This window comes from Chrysochloris asiatica, unplaced genomic scaffold (genome assembly GCF_000296735.1).
Source record: "Chrysochloris asiatica unplaced genomic scaffold, ChrAsi1.0 scaffold00119, whole genome shotgun sequence".
Classification (NCBI taxonomy): domain Eukaryota; kingdom Metazoa; phylum Chordata; class Mammalia; order Afrosoricida; family Chrysochloridae; genus Chrysochloris; species Chrysochloris asiatica.
Genome location: NW_006408637.1, coordinates 3,921,623 through 3,939,613, shown reverse-complemented (window position 1 = coordinate 3,939,613; position 17,991 = coordinate 3,921,623). Strand labels below are relative to the sequence as shown.

The 17,991-nt window shown below is 38.3% G+C and overlaps 1 protein-coding gene across 1 annotated transcript in view; it reads right to left on the bottom strand.

The window, feature by feature from the left end:
• KMO (kynurenine 3-monooxygenase (kynurenine 3-hydroxylase)) overlaps positions 1–17,991 on the bottom strand; it is a 170,067-nt gene that overhangs the window by 65,862 nt on the left and 86,214 nt on the right. Inside the window, exons 5-7 of the mRNA XM_006868580.1 lie at positions 17,396–17,485; positions 10,364–10,412; positions 5,821–5,908 (exon numbers count right to left, since the gene is read on the bottom strand). Of these exons, the coding sequence (XP_006868642.1) occupies positions 5,821–5,908; positions 10,364–10,412; positions 17,396–17,485 (227 nt within the window). The remainder of the gene's footprint in view (positions 1–5,820; positions 5,909–10,363; positions 10,413–17,395; positions 17,486–17,991) is intronic.

The following is a 17,991-nucleotide window of genomic DNA, read 5'->3' as shown; positions in this document are numbered from 1 at the left end:
CAGAGAGCAGAATGAATAAGAAAACAGGATCCTTTAATATGCTGTCTACAAGAGACACATAAAAATGATGCAGACAGTCTAGTACCCATCAACAGAAGAACAGGTAAACAAACTTTGGTACATATACACAAAGGAATACCACACAACACTGAAGAATAACACTGAATCTGCAAAACACCTCACAACATGGATGAACCTGCATGATATTGTTGTTGTTGTTCTTAAGTGCTGTCGAGTTGGTTCCAACCCATAGCGACCCTGTATAGGGTTTCCAAGGAGCGGCTGGTGAGCTTGAACCACTGAACTTGTGGTTCAAACCTACCTTGCAGGCAGTGCATTAACCCACAGTACCACATTGGAGTCCATGCCAAATGAAATTTGTTAATCATAAAAGGACAAATACTATATGAGTCCAATGTTGTAAAAAGTTAAGAAAAGTTTTTCTTGATGAAACAAACAGTCTATGATAGTTACAGGAGCAGGGGGAAGGGAGAGGGGAAATTATTTATGGGCTAGAGCGTAAACACATGTTAACATGGGTGACATGGCAGGCAGTTTACAACAAGGAGGAGGTTGGCAGAAGAAAAATGAAGGTAGTGGGAGAAACAGGGAAGAATGCAAGAGTTAAAGTGAATAGAGATAAATACTGTTCACTGATGGTACATGCAGGGGATTGCAACCATGTAATGAAGCAAAGTACATGATTTGTTGAATGTAAAACTGATGATCTGCTCTATAAACCTTTGCTCAATTCACAATAAAAAAATTAAAAATACAATAAACATTTTCAATGTAAAGAAAACAAAAGTCCTTGCCAGTGGACCAATAAATGGCATCCATATAAAAGGAGAAAAGACTGAAGTTGTCAAAGATTTCATTTTGCTCAGATCAACCATCAAGACTGTTGATGAAAGCAGCAGTCGAGAAATCAAACAATGTATTGCATTAGACAAATCTGCTGCACAAGACCTCTTGAAAGTGTTCAAGAGTAAAGCCATCAGTTTGAGGACTAAGTTATGCCTGATCCAAGCCATGGTATTTTCAACAACCTCATATGCATGTGAAATTTGGACATTGAATAAGAAAGGCCATAGAAGAACTGATGCATGTGAGTTATGGTGTTGGAGGAGAATACTGAAAGTACCATAGACTGTCAAAAGAACAAAGAGATCTGAGTTGGAAGAAGTGCAGCCAGAGTGCTCCTTGGAGACCAGGATGTCCAGACTTCGTCTCTCATACTTCGGACATATTGTCAGGAGGGACCAGTCCCTGGAGAAGGACATCGTGTTTGGTAAAATGGAGGGTCGGAGAAAAAGAGGAAGACCCCCAATAAGATGGATTGGCACAGTGGCAGCAGCAATAGGCTCATATGTAATAATGACTGTGAGGTTGTCGCAGGACCAAGCATGTTTCATTCTGTTGTTTAAAGGGTCGCTATGAGTTGCTATGATTTAACAATAAAGATGGTTATGGGGTGGGAGAGGGAAATTATTCATGGGCTAGAGGGTAGACACATGTTAACATGGGTGGCAGAGCAGGTAGGATACAACAAGAGGGAGGTTATTGGAGGAAAGTTGAAGGTTGGGGGAGACACAAGGAGGAATATCAGACTAACAGTGACTAGAGGTAAATACTGTTCACTGCTGGTACATGGAGGGGCCTTCAATTATTGGAATGAAGCAAAGTATACGATTTGTTGGATATAAAACTGATGACCTGTTCTGCAAACTTTCAATCAATTCATAATAAAAAGTCAAACAAACAAACAAAGAATTACAGCAATTCTTTCAAATTCTTCAATTGCCCTTGAGTTGACTCACTTACGGTGTCCCCTGTGTACCACAGGGCTTGCCATGGTTGATTTTTGGAGGCAGCAGATCACCAGACGTGCCAGCTAAGGTTCTGAGTCAAGCTGGCAGGTCCAGAACTCTCAGCAGTTTAGTAGTTAAGATGATCCCCTCCAGATAAGACCTCATGTGATGCTGTCATTCCAATGGTGTGAGCTGATGCCATGACCCTGTGTTGTATACCCTCACTTCCATGTTAAGGAGAGACAGAGGGACCTGCTACCACTGCAACAGAGAGCCGGGAGTGGAGCGTGTCCTCTGGACCTGGGCCTCTGCACTGGGAAGCTCCCAGATCCAGGGAAGATTGAAGCCAAGACAGATGGAGATCTCTAAAGAACACCGCACCTACCAATGCTGCAAGGATCTTCCCTGAGAGCTGGCACTCTGAATTTGGACTTCCAGCTTCCTAAACTGTGAGAAAATACATTTCTGTCTGTTAAAGCCAAAAAAAGAGAAAAGTAATGAACCTGAAAGAACCAAAAAATATATATAAATATGTAAGTCTCAAGTTATAATATTGAAGCATTATATGGGCAAAATATTGAAAGACATAAGATGCATCCAAAGATGGAAGTCACTGCTCCAAAAAGAACTGGTTGATGTTGAACCACTTCAGGAAATCCATATGATCAAAAACTGATAGTACTGAACTGAAATTACACAGAAGGCATTGGCAAAACAAAACAAAAAACTCCAGGAATGAATGGAATACCCATTGAGATACTTCAACAAATAAATGCAACACTAGAAGCACTCATTCATCTATGTCATAAGTTTAAAAGACAATCAACTGGAAGAGATCCACATTTGTGTCCATTCCAAAGAAGGTGACCAAGAGAATAAGAAAGTCATCAAGCAATGTAATTAAAATCACATACAAATAAAATTTTGCTGAAGATCATTTGTAAGTAAACATCTTTCTGATATTCTCTGCTTTCATTCAAGATCCACCTGACATCAGCAATGATGATCATCATTCCACATCCTCTTCTGAATCTGGCTTGAATTTCTCACAGTTCCCTTTTGTAATAGTTAGGGTTCTGTGTCAATTTGACTAGGCCAAGATTTCCAGTCCTGGTGTGGTGCTGTGATATAATGTGCTGGACTGCAAGATCAGTTTGAACCACAAAGTTGGTGATTCAAGATCACCAGCCACTCCTCAGAAACCCTATACAGGGTTGCTATGGGTTAGAACTGACTTAACAGCACTCAACAACAACAAAGCAGTTGAAATGTGCTTATTTCCATGGTGATGATACTTAATACAGGTATAGTTAATTCTATGATTATTGGCTGTGAGCAGCCAATCAATTGATTGGATGTTGCCTTGGGAGTTTGGCTTGATCCCAATATAACGGATATGTGGAAAAGGCTCTCTTCTGCCAGGGATCTGGAACTCTACATTGTAAGTCATTTCCTTGATTAAACTTCTCTTTATATTGCTGTTAAGTGCTGTTGAGTTGGTTCTGACTCATAGCAACCCTGTATAGGGTCTCTGAGGAGCAGCTGATGGGTTTGAACTGCTGCCTTTGTGATTCTCAGTTCAGTGCTGATCCACAGAACCACATAGAAGTCTCTTTATATATATACATGGGTGAATAGAGGTAATATGTTTCACTGGAAACCCCAGACTAAGACACTGGTCAATGTACTGCAACCACTATTTTTAAGTTGTCTTCAGAAAATATTTATTGCATGTGATACTAATGATGTTTAATAATTTCACATTCTGTTTCTTTGGTTTAGGCACAAATATGAATCTCTTCTAGTCTGTTGGCCAGATAGCTCCTCCTAAATGTCTTGGCATAGATAAGTGTCTGCTTTCAGCATTGCATTGACTATGCAAAAGCATTCAACTTTGTGGATCATAAAAAAAATTAAGGATAACATGGTGAAGAATGAGAATTCTAGAATGCTTAATTGTGTTCATGGAGAACACGTACATATATGAAGCAGTTATTTAAACAAAACAAGACTATACCATGTACATGGTTTAAAATAAGGAAAGTTATATGTCATGTGTGTATGCTCTCATCATACTTATGTATGGTATGGCATACAGTCTGGTATGGCACTGTAGGATCAACACTGTACCAGGAACAAAAGGTCAGCTGTTCAAACCCACCAGCTGATCCTTGGGAACCTTATACAGGGTCACTATGAGTTGGAGCCAACTCAATGGCACTTCATAATAACATCACATGCTGAGCAAATAATCTAAGAAGCTGGACTATATGAAGAAGAACACAGCATTAGGATTGCAGGAAAACTCATTAACAACCTATGATAAGCAAATGATACAATCTTGCTTGCTGAAAGTGAAGAGGATTTGAAACATTTACTGATGAAAATTTAAAACTACAGTCTTCAGTATAAATTATATATTAACATAAGGAAAACAAAAATCCTCAAACTGGACAGATATACAACATCTTGATAAATGGAGAAAAGAATGAAGCTCTCAAGGATTTCATTTTACTTGAATCCACAATCAACAATCATGTAAGCAGCAATCAAGAAATCAAATGACATATTGCATTGGACAAATCTGTTGTAAAAGATCGCTTTAAAGTGCTAAAAAGCAAAGACGTCCCTTTGAGGACTACGGTGCGCCTGACCCAAGTCAGAGTCAATAAGGATGACCAGAGCAGAATTGATGCCTTTGAATTATGGTGTTGAATATACCAGGGACTGCAAGAAGAATGATCAGTCTTGGACGAAGTATAGCTTCTTAGAATCGAGGATGATGAGACTTTGTCTCACAAACTTTGGGCATGTTGTCAGGAGAGACCAGTCCTTGAAGAAAGGACATCATGCTTGATAAAGCTGAGGGTAAGCTAAAAAGAGGAAGACCCTCGATGAGATGAATTGACATCTGGCTACAACAATGGGCTCACACACAGAAACAATTGTGAGGCTGGCACAAGACTGGACAGTGTTTCATTCTGTTGTTAATAGGGTCACTAAGAGTTAGTCCGGACTGGATGGCCCCCAACAACAACAACAATACTAGGAAAGTCCAAAAGCCATAGTATTTTTCCTTGCTATGGTGGCATTTATGTTGGTATAATACTGGAAGCTATGCCACCATTAGTTCAAATACAAGCAAAGTCACCCTTGGTGGATTGATTTCAGTGGAGATTCCAGACTAAGACAAAGTAAGAAAATAGGCCTGGTGATCTACTTCCATAACTCAGTTAATGACAATCCTATTCATCACACTAGAATACTATCCAATATAGGTTGGAAGGTACTCAAAATTCATAGTGGCCACAATAATGGACATGTACATATTAACAGTCATGAAGATAACATAGGACTGGGCAACTTCATTGTTTTACATAGGGAAGCCATGAGTCAGCAGCAACTTGAAGCAACTAACAACAACTAGGTTAGTCAGAAATAGGACATGTTTTGGGAGAAATGAATTATCAAGGCTTTAGATGTACTTAAGACAATGACTATGTGTACTAGTGAATATGTTTAATAGGAAAGGTTAGGCATAGGACTGAGAATGGAGATAGAGACCTCAGCTGGAGAGGTTCCTTTTAGAGATGTAAATTTACAAATGGTTGTTGATTCCGTAGCTATGAATCCATAATGTATTCCAAGAGTGGGTTTTGAGACCTGGAAATTTATAGGAAATAGAACTAGTCAAGGAGAAACAGAAGAGCAACCTCCAGAAAAAGGAGAGGAGAAGCAGGACAATGGAGGGTGACATTATTTAAAGGGAGAAATGAGTTTGAAAAAGAATCTGTTCAGCAGTGTTGACTACTCTAGAAAGCTAACTAAGCAGGAATCAGAAAGTATCTAAGGTCATTTGAAATGTAAGATACGTTGAAAGGAAGAACTATTGGAATTACCTTTCTAGTAATTCTTTAACTCTTTCAAAAAAGCAACAGAACAAAGTTTACAGATCAGTTTTCCACTCCGACCCTTTACCTCTGAGTTAAAAGCGTGACCCAGCAATTACCCAAGCACTGTGATCATTCTTTCTTCAGGGTTACATTTCAACAACCTGTGGCCAAAGTGCAACTTCACATTAGGGTATTTCTCAACAGCTGAGGAAACAAAGAAAGAAAGAAAACAAGTGGATTAATTTTATTTGACTGAATTTAAATAGAAAATATTAGTCATGTTTGAGAATAGTACCATACAGGGCATTTACTATTCACAATGTAAAAATGAATTCGTTACCATGATAATTTGACAAATATTTGCTAAAGTTCCTGTATAATTTGATAGCAAAACAGATTCATAAAAATGAGTTATTCTCAATGAAATAATAATAAAAAAAAAAGGGAACTAATTTCATTATATAAACTCTTACACCACTGTAATTATTGGCACCCTGGGAAAGCAGCACATTGACCTTACCTAGTGTAGTTAAGTATACTGAGACCAAAATTTATTAGTGGTTATCAGAGCAGGCAGGTGGGAGGTGAAAGGAGAATTCAGTGCTTATAGGACACTGAGCTAATGTTAAGGGTAACAGCATAATTTGAGAATGACTAAAGGTGATGGTTGAACATAATGAACATAATGCCAATGAGTGTACATGTAAAGATTGTTGAAATTATAAGTGTTTTGTCATCTATATATTTACCATAATAATGAAGGAAAAAGAAGAGGTTGCCTCTAATTTAAGGCATTATTTGTGATCGGAAATACATAACCAAACCCCTTTCTCATATTATGCCTGTCTTTATATCTTTCTTTTAGCAGCTTTTCTAGACTTCAGATTCATGTTAATTTGCATGTACATTATTGATATTAGATCATTTTGAATCTAGTGAATTTAATCTCAATTAAGAATAATTAAAATATGATTCAACATAATTCTATTTTGTCTCTTTAGAAAAATATGGAATAATCTGACCCTCTTTTGTGCTTGAAATGCAGCTAGTTTTAATTGAGATGTATTGTACACACTGGGTGCACTATATATACATATATGTCAGTTTGACCCAGGAGCTTGGCAGTTCAAATGCACTCCTCAGAAACCCTATACAGGGTAAGTAACTATATGAGTCAGAACCTACGCTATTGCACATAACTACAACTATATATATATCTAGGTGTGGTGCTGCAGATTAATGTGCTGGGATGCAAGGTTGGTTTGAACCACAAAGTTGGTGGTTCAAACTCACCAGCTGCTCTTCGAAAACCCTATACAGCATCACTATGGGTCAGAACCAACTCAACAGCACTTAACAACAACTGTGTGTGTGTGTGTGTGTGTGTGATAATGTAGTGTGAGTAACTTTATCAAACGGATTGAACATTGAAATTTTTTATATTTTGTATATATTGGGTTAAATAAAATATATTAACATTATTTACTCCAGTTTCTTTTTATTTCTTAATGTGACTGATATGAAATTTTAAAGTCCACATGTGGCTTGTATTTCTGACCACATACTGATCACATACCCTAGATATATATATATTGTTGTTAAGTGCTGTCGAGATATATATATATATACAAACCATTTTTTATATTGTGTATAATGTTAGTAATCTTTAGCGTAGTGGTTACGAATCGGGCTGCGAACCTTAAGGTCAGCAGTTCGAAACTACCAGCCGCTCTGCGGGAGAAAGATGAGGCTTTCTACTCCCGTAAGGATTTACACCCTCGGAAACCCTGTACAGGGTCGCTATGGGTCAGAACCGACTCGACGGCACTTAACAACAACAACATAATGTTAGTAATCTTTTCAATGAATGAAAACATTCTACAAAACTAGTAAACCATAAAGCAATCCTATGAGAAATGCTTATGCAAGGAACTGATTTCATTACAGTTTTCAGAAGGGAGTTTGTTCAGTGAAGGAGGAATGGACATTTTAAATAGATTGGACATATGGAATGGGTAAGTCACATATTTGATGTTGAATGATGGGATAAAGAACTTTATATGCTGAATAAGGAGAACTGGTGTCATAACAGTTAAGTGCTTGTCTGGTAATCGAAAAGTTGACCATTTGAACATACCAAGCCTATCGGTAGGAAAAGACTTGCCAATCTGCTCTTGTAAAGGTTGGAGCAAGAAAAGCCTATGAAGAGTGCTGTTCTGAAACATGGCTGACCATGAGTTGAAACATGACTGAAAAACACCCGACAGAAACATATGACCTAAGCTCTCTAAGTGTCCATTTCATCACCAGTAAAATTGATCAAAGTAATTTTCACCTCATGTAGTTGTTAGGAGGGTTATTAAAAATGCATACAAAGCACTTAGCATCATGCCTGGGACTTCGATGAATGTTTGTTACCTTTTTTTAATCTTAATAAATTCAGAGGATGTTGTAAAGGGATTGTTTCAGGTTTGCATGAATCATAATTGACTTGAAGGCAACCAACAACAATAAATTGTTTTTTCTTTAAAAGTTGTTTTGTGGTTCATTTGTTTTCTTAAGATCAACATCTAATAAACTTGCCCGCTCCCATACATCTACCCATCCAAAAATCAATCTTACAAATATAACTAAAGGAATGGGACTAATAATAATTGTTGTTGTTGTTATGTGCCGTGCAGTCGGTTCCGACTCATAGCGACCCTGTACAGAGTTTCCGAGGCTGTAAATCTTTACGGGAGCAGACTGCCTCTTCTTTCTTCCGTGGAACAGCTGGTAGTTTCTAACTGCTGACCTTGCGGTTCGCAGCCTGATTCATAACCACTACGCTACCAGAGCTTTAATAATTATTATCATAACCTTATTTCTTAAGTCCCCAGTGAATCAACTATACTGACTTTCCCCATCAAACTCCTCCCAATACAATTTTATTCAGTTCAACAGACATACTGCAAACTCACTTTGTGTAGGGGGCGGTGGAGAAAAAAAAAAGATAATAAGTGGAAACTTTGCTTTCCAAAGGATCTCAGGCTACTGAACTGCATCAAGAAAACTGTTTCAAAAAAAAAAAAAGTAAGAATTCTTAATACAAAATACTTTCATTGGCAATGAATCTGTTTAGTACAACTTCTGAGGAAGTTAAAAAGCTACGATGACAGGCTTAAATTTACTAAGGACCACATGGGGTGTGATTAGATTGATTATCCAAGCTACATATTTAATTTGAAAACCTATGATTTTTCCATTAACAGGTAGGCCTTTTTGCTGTGCTGTTAAGAGCCGTCGAGTCAGTTCTGACTCATAGTGATCCTGTATAAGGTTTCCAAGGAGCAGCTGGTGAGTTTGAATCAAACTAACCTTGCAGTCCACTGCATTATCCCACAGCACCATACCAAGATTACACACCTTTTTAGTCATTCAAATTAGAAACCTCAGAGGTATATCTAATACTTTCTTTAATTATCAAACTACTATCCAGACCAGTTGTGTCCTAGTTAGTTCAGACTCATGGTGCCTCCTTGTACGTCAGAGTAGAACTGTGCTCCATACCAACCACCTATATGCCTATCCATTTGGCCTTCTACAAGTATCGTGAATCTATACTCTCTCCTCCATTCACATAGTTATATTTCAGAGCCTCAGGATTACACACAGGGATTATGACAAGAGCCTAGTGATTTGTAGCCTACTATTGGGTAGCATCAATGGGCTCAAGCAAGGCAACAATTATGAGGTTGGCCCAGGATTGGGCAGTGTTTTGTTCTGCTGTGCATAAGGTCTCTATGAGTCGGTACCGACTTGATGGCATCTAACAACAACAACATTGGGCTCCACAATGAGGCATAGGATCCTTGCCTATCAGGTTGGAAACCTAGGTTCAGTTCCTGGGTTGCATCATCCAATCAGACTCTGGAATGAGCTGCATTCTGTTCCACTGTGCAGTTGTTGTTGTTAAGAGTAGTCTATCTAGTTAGTTCCGACCCATAGAGACCTTGTAAGGGTTTCCAAGGAGCGACTGGTGAGTTTGAACTCCCAAACTTGCAGTTCAAACTGATCTTGTAATCCAATGCCTATCCTATAGCACACACCAGGACTCCCTAAAACAACAATCAGCCTCCATGCTGCAACTTCTCATTTTTCTATAGTGCAGATTTAATCCTGTCACTTAATTATTTGAGAGGTATATGCTGTTCCACTATACTTCTGTGAGTTCTCCAACAGGGAAACAATTACGTATTCATCCCGGTGCTTAGAAAAAAATAGGAATTCAATATGTGTAGAACAAATGATTTTTATTTAGATAATTATTAAGAAAAAGAAATGCCACAAGGTGTATCAGAACTAGTTTTCTAAAAGGACTTTGTAATTTGCATAGTCTTATTCTTATTCTTGGAGTCCTGATGTGGTGCTGTGGGTTAATGTGCTGGACTGCAAGGTTGGTTTGAACCGCAAGGTTGCCAGTTCAAGCTTACCAGCTGCACCTCGAAAACCTCATACAGGGTCTCTATGAGTCTAACTTTCTCAACAGCACTTAACAACAATTCTTATTCTTCATTCTATAAAAAGGAATAGTAGATAAATCCCAATAAATCTTGTGACAAGATTAGTCTCCTATGCTTACTCAAAATGGCAACTGATAATTTAAAGCCCTGGACTTACCAGTTAATAGATTCTTGTTTAGACTTTCTCTGCTTATAGAAAGAATATGCTGCAAGAAAAAGATATTGTTTATTCCAAACAACGAGCACCGACGGTTCTAAGTTATTCATTCAGCAATAGTACAAATTTATTAATTAGCAGAAAGTTGTAAGATTTGTTTTATAATAATTTAGATAAATGGTTATTTTTTCTATGTTTTTCAACACTTTACCCAGACACTTATAATACAATGCTCAATTTTAAACTTAGATTTCTCAAAGTTTATAAAAACCAAATCTTACTTTTATAGTAAAAATATTATTCTTACTAAGATAGGACTTTCGTCATTAGCACCAAATCATAAATCTCATATTCCTAATCTAAGGCATCCAAGCAAAGGAAAATCTCCATAATGACAGCATCACTTGTAGGAGTTAAGGGAAGTTTGTGAAGCCCACCCGGCGGTAGCTCTCTAAACCAAGGAAGACTTTGGAGAGAGCTACAAGGAAGACCTTGCTAGCCATTGGCAATGGGCCAAGACCACACGGACCTGTATAGTAGAAAAACAAGTTAGTTAAGAAAATTACTCTGAAGGATGTGACTATTGTAGTATGTAGCTCTTGATCCGTATCTTTATAATTATCCTGGAAATTGTGTTCCCTACCAATGAAACCAATCTTTACGCGTACTGATTTCCAACATATTATTCTCACTGAATGATGTCCCTGGTATTGCGATCTAGCAAAGGTCTTGTGAATCATTTAATTAAAGGTGTATGATTTTCCCTCTCCTTCATCCCTAAGAAATATGTATTTAAACTGAATCTGTAAGACATTAAAGCACTTTCGGCTGACCAGCTTGAGTCTCCTGTCACATTAATCCTCAAATCCGTCTCCTTGAATCCCGGTTCATGCAGGGCTGGTCCCTACAATCACTAAAATAAATATACTCTTTCCCAAGTGGGCTGCATTGAAGGACTTCATTTCCATATAAAAACTGTGTTGGGTGGTTGTAGTGGTAGAAATAGGAGTTGTTAATAGGATCAACCTGGTTAGGACCTATGTTGTTGGTTAGTCTGACCTTATAGAACAATCATCAAAGCTCTTTTTTTATTTAGACAATTAATGTTAATGTTTGCTTTGGGTCCAGTAGGGCCTTTTGTTGTTGTTAAGTGCCATCGAATCAGTTCCGACTCATAGCAACCCTGTATAGGGTTTCTGAGGCTTTAAATCTTTGTGGGAGCCGGTGGGCTCAAACCAAGGACTTTTGGTTCGCAGTCCAGTGCTTATCATATGGAGACACCATACTCCCAATAGGGCCTTTAGGCTTGGTAAATTTTGCTTTAGGCCCAATAGATACAATGTCTAGAGCCAACAATATTTTTAGGGGTCCACAAAGGTATTTTAATCAATTTAAATTCAAAGAAAAAATGGATATTATAATAATAATGAATACGGACTTGATTGTATCCATCTTTACACCACACAGTCATAAAATCTAATTAATTTTTTTTTTATAGCCAAAGGAGTCCACAAAAGCAAACATGCCTGTCATTATTGTTGTTAAGTGCTATAGAGTTGGTTCCGACTTACAGAGAGCCTGTATAGGTTTCCAAGGCTATAAATCTTTACAGGAGCAGAAAACTTCATTTTTCTCCTGTGGAGTGACTGGGAGGTTTAAACCACTAACTTTGTGGTTAACAGTACAGTGCTTATCCTATAGCACCAGACCAGGATTCCACAAACATGGCTAAGGCCCAATTGTTAGTTGTCATCATGTCAACTCTGACTCATGGCAACCCTGTGCATAATATAAAATGCTCTGAGTCTTAAAGTCTTATGCCATCTTCATGATCATTGGCATCCTTGAATCTATGGTTGTGGTCCATTGTGTATTTTGAATTCCTTCCAACCTAGGCATTCCTCTTCCAGCACTATATCAGATAATATTCTGTTGCGAATCCTTAATGTTTTCATTGACTCATTTTCAAAAATTGATCACTAGACCTTTCATCCGAGTTTGTCTTAGTCTGGAAGGTGTGTTGAAATTTATCCACCATGGAGGGCCTGCTGGTAATTGGAAACTGGAGGCAGAGCTTCCAGCATCACAGCAACATGCAAGCACCCACAGTACAACAAAGCAGCCGATGAGCGGTGAGAAAGTCACTTAAAAAAGGTAAGCACATTCATTTTCCAAATTATGTTGTTGTTGTTGTTAAGTTCTGTCAAATTGGTTCTGACTCATAGTGATCTGTGTAGGGTTTCCAAGGAGTGGCTCATGGGTTTGAATTGCTGACTTATGGTTCAAACCGACCTTGCAGCCAAGTACTTAATCTACAGTACCACACCAGAACTCCTTTCCAAATCATAGAACATTACAATATTTAACTTAAAGATGCCAGTTTGTGACTTCAATGCATACAAAAGTTGAAGATTTGAAATAACAACTAAATCTATACTTGGTATAAAAATAACACGGTCTTGCTCCAATGACAATGACTGAAAAGGTCCCTGTGTTTTTTGTAAATTAAAATTAACATGCTGCCTCATAGCTCTGTTTTCTAGTCATCTACATTACTAATACTGGTGCGGTGCTGTGGGTTAATGCGCCAGACTGCAAAGTCTATGGAACTGCAAGGTTGGCGGTTCAAGCTCATCAGCTGCTCCTTGGAAACCCTATATAGGGTCGCTATGGGTCGGAATTGACTCGATGGCACATAACAACAACAAACATTACTAATCACAGCATCTTAATGAAAATCAAACTTGCGCAAAGCATTCTAATAAACATTCAAAGCATTAAGACTCATTTATGGGGGAATATATCCTGGTTCAGTACTCAGATATGGCAGGGACACCAAGGAGTTTCTATCTTTGTCTTATAACCAAAACTTAGAGTTAGCCCATCAGGTCTTTTTTCTCTACTACTTCATACAATAGAATAAATCATTTTATGAGGTATGAATCAGAATCAAAATAAGAACAAATAGACCAAGAGCTAGAAAGTGACTCTTTGGATAAAGACGAATACAAGCTACAGAAGGTTGGATAATCTCCTTTGAATATTTGTAAGACAATAGTTACAGTTCTGACTTTTCCAAATGTATTAGAAAAAATTATTTACTTTCTATAAGCCCAAATGCCTTCGAATGTCAAGGTTTCCCAGTAAATGGAACACTCATTAGTCTTCACTGGAGTGTCTTGTGAAATTTGGGGCATAAGGCATTAGGAGTAGGAACTGCTGTGGAGCTTAGAGAACTGTTTTGCATATTGGGGAGCACCTTGATAGTTATTAGGAGAGTTTGGGAGGGAGAAAGAAGAAGCAGCAGGCAAGCAGAGTCTAGACACCGATGAGAGAACAAAGAACAAGAAGAAAGCATTTGAAAGCGGAAGGTCAGGAGATGTACTAAGAAGAATTTTGGAGGTCAAATTGCATAGTAAGGATTTTAAATTGTTTAGTGTGCTGTGTGCGATGTGATCTCTCTAGGTCTTTCGTGTATTCATGCATCTTTTGAATGGGTGGCATTTGTAGAAACTGGTGGAAGGAGTTAAATGGATGAATTTCAGGTTTGGATCAGTGTGGGATAAAGCCAGTACCATGTCAACAGTTTAACTCACCAGCCTCTCCTCAGAAACCCTATACAGGGTTGCTATGAGTTGGAACTGACTCAACGGCACTTAGCAACAACAACAAATTGTGAGAGTGGATAGCCAAGGGGCAGTGGAGACCATGAGAAGGTAAACTCTCTGATAATGTATAGAAATCCTGGGGTCACAAGGACAGTTTAGGCTCTCACCAGAAATGGAATCAAAAGGTTCGAAGCTTCATGTCAATCTTAAGGGGCACAGGGGCCCCATTTTTCACTGAGTTGTAAAAGGAATGATGCACACTAAAGAAAGAATCAAGCTGTGAATTTATCATGAGCTCAGTTCTTAAGGATGAAAAATGGCAGGATTGGTGGGAAGGAACCATTTCCTAATTCTTTTAAAATATTGAAGACCCCAAAATGGGAACTCCCACCGACACTAACATTCTCTTGGGAAATTACTGGTGATGACGCTGGTGCCCATTCCCATCCCCCTCACTCTGTATCTTTTTCTTTTTCCTGGTAGTGGCGGTAAGTACGGTAGCCCGTTTAGGTCCTGGGTCCAAGTCAGTCTCCTCATCTTGCTCTTCTGATATTTTGAACCTAAAATTATCCCTTTGTCTAGTTATACTTTGTTAGTTACATTTCTGGAGAGAAGATTTGTTGTTGTTAAATGCTGTCAAGTCGATTCCAATCCTTAGCGACACTGTATACAGTTTCCAGGGAGCGAAGATGGGTGTGATTAATTGGCCTTCCTTAACCCAACTACATTCCATGTTAATTCAAGAGAAAGGTGGGATGAGTATTACAAGTCATTCTCAATTAAGTAAAAGAAATACATATAACTAGGCTATACCTCCCAATTTCCCACAAAGACCTCAATTTAGGGAATAACTAGAAGAAAGGAGCTCTGGTAGCATAGTGGTTATGAACCGGGCTGCGAACCGCAATGTCAGCAGTTTGAAACTACCAGTGGTTCCACAGGAGAAAGATGAGGCTTTCTGCTCCCGTAAAGATTTACAGCCTCGGAAACCCTGTGCAGGGTCACTATGAGGTGTGAACCGACTCCACAGCACTTAACAACAACAACAACAACAACATAATTATTTGAAGTTGTCTGCCTAAGGGTGGCTCAGTAACCTTTCCTCCCCAATTTTCCCTTGCTACCCTTATGCATAGTGGTAGCATAGTGGTTACGAATCGGGCTGTGAACCACAAGGTCAACAGTTCGAAACTACCAGCTCCTCCGTGGGAGAAAGACAAGGCTTTCTGCTCCCGTAAAGATTTACAGCCTCAGAAACCCTGTCCAAGGTTGCTATGGGTCAGAATCAACTCAACAGCACTTAACAACAACAACAAAGCTCATGCATTAAGATGTTGTATCTATGTTTTTGTAATGCCAAAATATCAGGTAGTTATTTTTAAGAAGTCATTAAATAGAAAATTTTGAATTTTGATCACCCCTTCCACATATGTATCACAGCCTTTAGTTGTTTGGACATTTTTCTCCTTAACCACTTTTTCTCATTATAAGATTCACAAAGATCTTGTTTTATGAGGATATCTATTTTAACTCCTTGCTACTCAAAGTATCGTCCAGGGACCAGCTACAGGCATACTTCCTGGGAACATAATTAGAATGCACAAGCCCAACCTCAGTCCAGCCCTACTGAACACACCACATTTTAGTGGATTCCCAGATGAGTCTGAGCACTGCTTTTCTGATGGCAATGGGAACTCTGTGGAGAGTCAGAGACACAGAAGAATAGGAATCTCATATGTCAAAAAGTGGTATATTTGTCTTTTCTAAAAGTTGATTAAAATAAATCCTATAGCCACAGTGCAGATAATTTTTTACTCACCCTCACAGAATGAGGCTTTATAGCTAAGGAGTCCTTGGGAGGTACAAACATTAATGTATTCATTGACCTAAAGTTTGGAGGTTCAGGTGTACCTAAAGGCATCTGGGAAGAAATATTTGGGGATCTAGTTCCCCCCCAAAAAAAAGAAAACCAGCCACTCAAAACCCTATGGAGCACAAGTATACTCTGACACATATGGAATCACCTTGGGTTGGAATTAATGGTACTAGTTTTGGTTGCTGGATAAAAATAAAGTGTTTTGTTTGTTTGTTTGTTTGTTTTTCCTCTGTCTTATTGATAAATATTTGCTACACTCATTGTCTCTCAAGGCAAGAAACTCAGAAATCGTTAAGTACATAACATTTCATACGTTACTCAGTTCTGAAAAAAGCACAAAAATAAGTTTATTTTCATATTTGTTTGTTTTTTGTAAACTCTAAATTATCATGTGGAATCAGTAACTTTAGAAATGCTATACAATACTGAGTTTCTGGTTTATTATAAGCAGATTTGGGACACTAGAGTTCATTTCTGGTTTATTCTATAATTCTATTAGAAGCACATTTTAAGCAAGAGAGTTAGGGCAGGGCAACAACATCATAAAACCCTCTCAAGTTCTTCTTGAATATTATACCTTAAACTTGACAGCAAGTATCTGATAATCTTCTGTAATTGAGAAAAGTTGGAAGGAAATGGGCTACACACACAGAGAGTCAGCACTGCAAAGCACAGAGGCAAGCTTAACAGTGCAAACCATAGGAAATCATCCCACTTGGCACTGAGTCAATTCCAAGTACTCCTTAGGGTTTCTCAGGCTATAAATCTCAATAGCAACAAACAGCAAACCACAATGGTTAACTTGCTGAATGTTTAGTATGGGCTGAGCTCTGTCTTAAACACTGCCTATGAAGTAATTGGCGTGCAGTGACTCTGTAGGATAAGCATGGGACTGCAAACCACAATGCTGGTGGTTCGAGTCCATTAGCCACTCCACAGAAGAAAGATGAGGCTTTCTGTTTCAGTAAATATTTTCAAATGCCTCAGAAACCCCATACAGGGTCACTACGAGTCGGAACCAGCTTGACAGTACATTAACAACAACAACATGATGAACTAACTGGTTAGCTAGCATATCTATTCCTGAGAATGAATAAAGAAGACTGAAGAAGAATTGATGCTTTTTAATTATGGTATTGGCAAAGAAAAACTGAATGTACCATGGACTTCCAGAAGAATGAACAAAAAATCTATGTTGGAAGAAGTCCAGTCAGAATGCGCCTTAAAAAAGTTTGGCCAGACTTTGTTGCATATACTTTGGGCATATGATTCAGAACGGACTCGATGGCACCTAACAATGACACCAATATATCTATTCCTAGAATCTGGACTGCTAACTGCAATGTCAGTGGTTCGGAAGCTCTACGGGGTGACTATGAGTCATAACTGACTCAATCACAGTTAACAGCAACAGCAACAGACTAAGATAAGCAATGTGAAAAATCAGGCTAGAGGAGACTGCAAGAGCTAACAAGCAAGTGTCAAGTTTTAGACATTAGACTTTTGTATAACCTATAAGAAAACAAGTTAACACTAGGGGAAACTTACCTGAGACTTTGTTCCATAGGGAATTGCAGTTTTTTTCCCTGAAAGGGAATGAATCATTCTTGCCCTCATGGGAATACCTTGAGAAACAATCTGAAACGAAACCAGAAATGATACCAATTTCTGTAACATGGACTCATGCATATCAGATGACACTGATTTTAAAATGTAATTTTCAAAATACTTAAATGACCACAGAGGTACAGTACAGAGGAAACTCAGAACTCAATGAATGAAAAGTGTGTTCCTGAAAATTTTTATTTTATTATTTTTGAACTTTTATATATAGACATAGCACAGTGTTTATCTGGTCCAATCTAAATTTTATTACAATTGAAGTGAGTGATTGCTAAAGGTTCTGTGATTATCTTAAGATCACAAAAGAGGAAGAGGAAAACAGGGTTCTTGGAACCCAGTGCTAGTATGTTCCTACACACATGGCTACTGCTCTTGGAAATAAGTGGAAGTGGCCTGGACTTGTCATTTCAAAAAGTCCCTGGGTAGAACCAACACTTAACATGCTCAACTGTTAAAGAAAAGTTTAGAGATTCTAGTCTACCCAGAGACACCTCAGAAGAAAGGTCTGGCAATTTACTTCC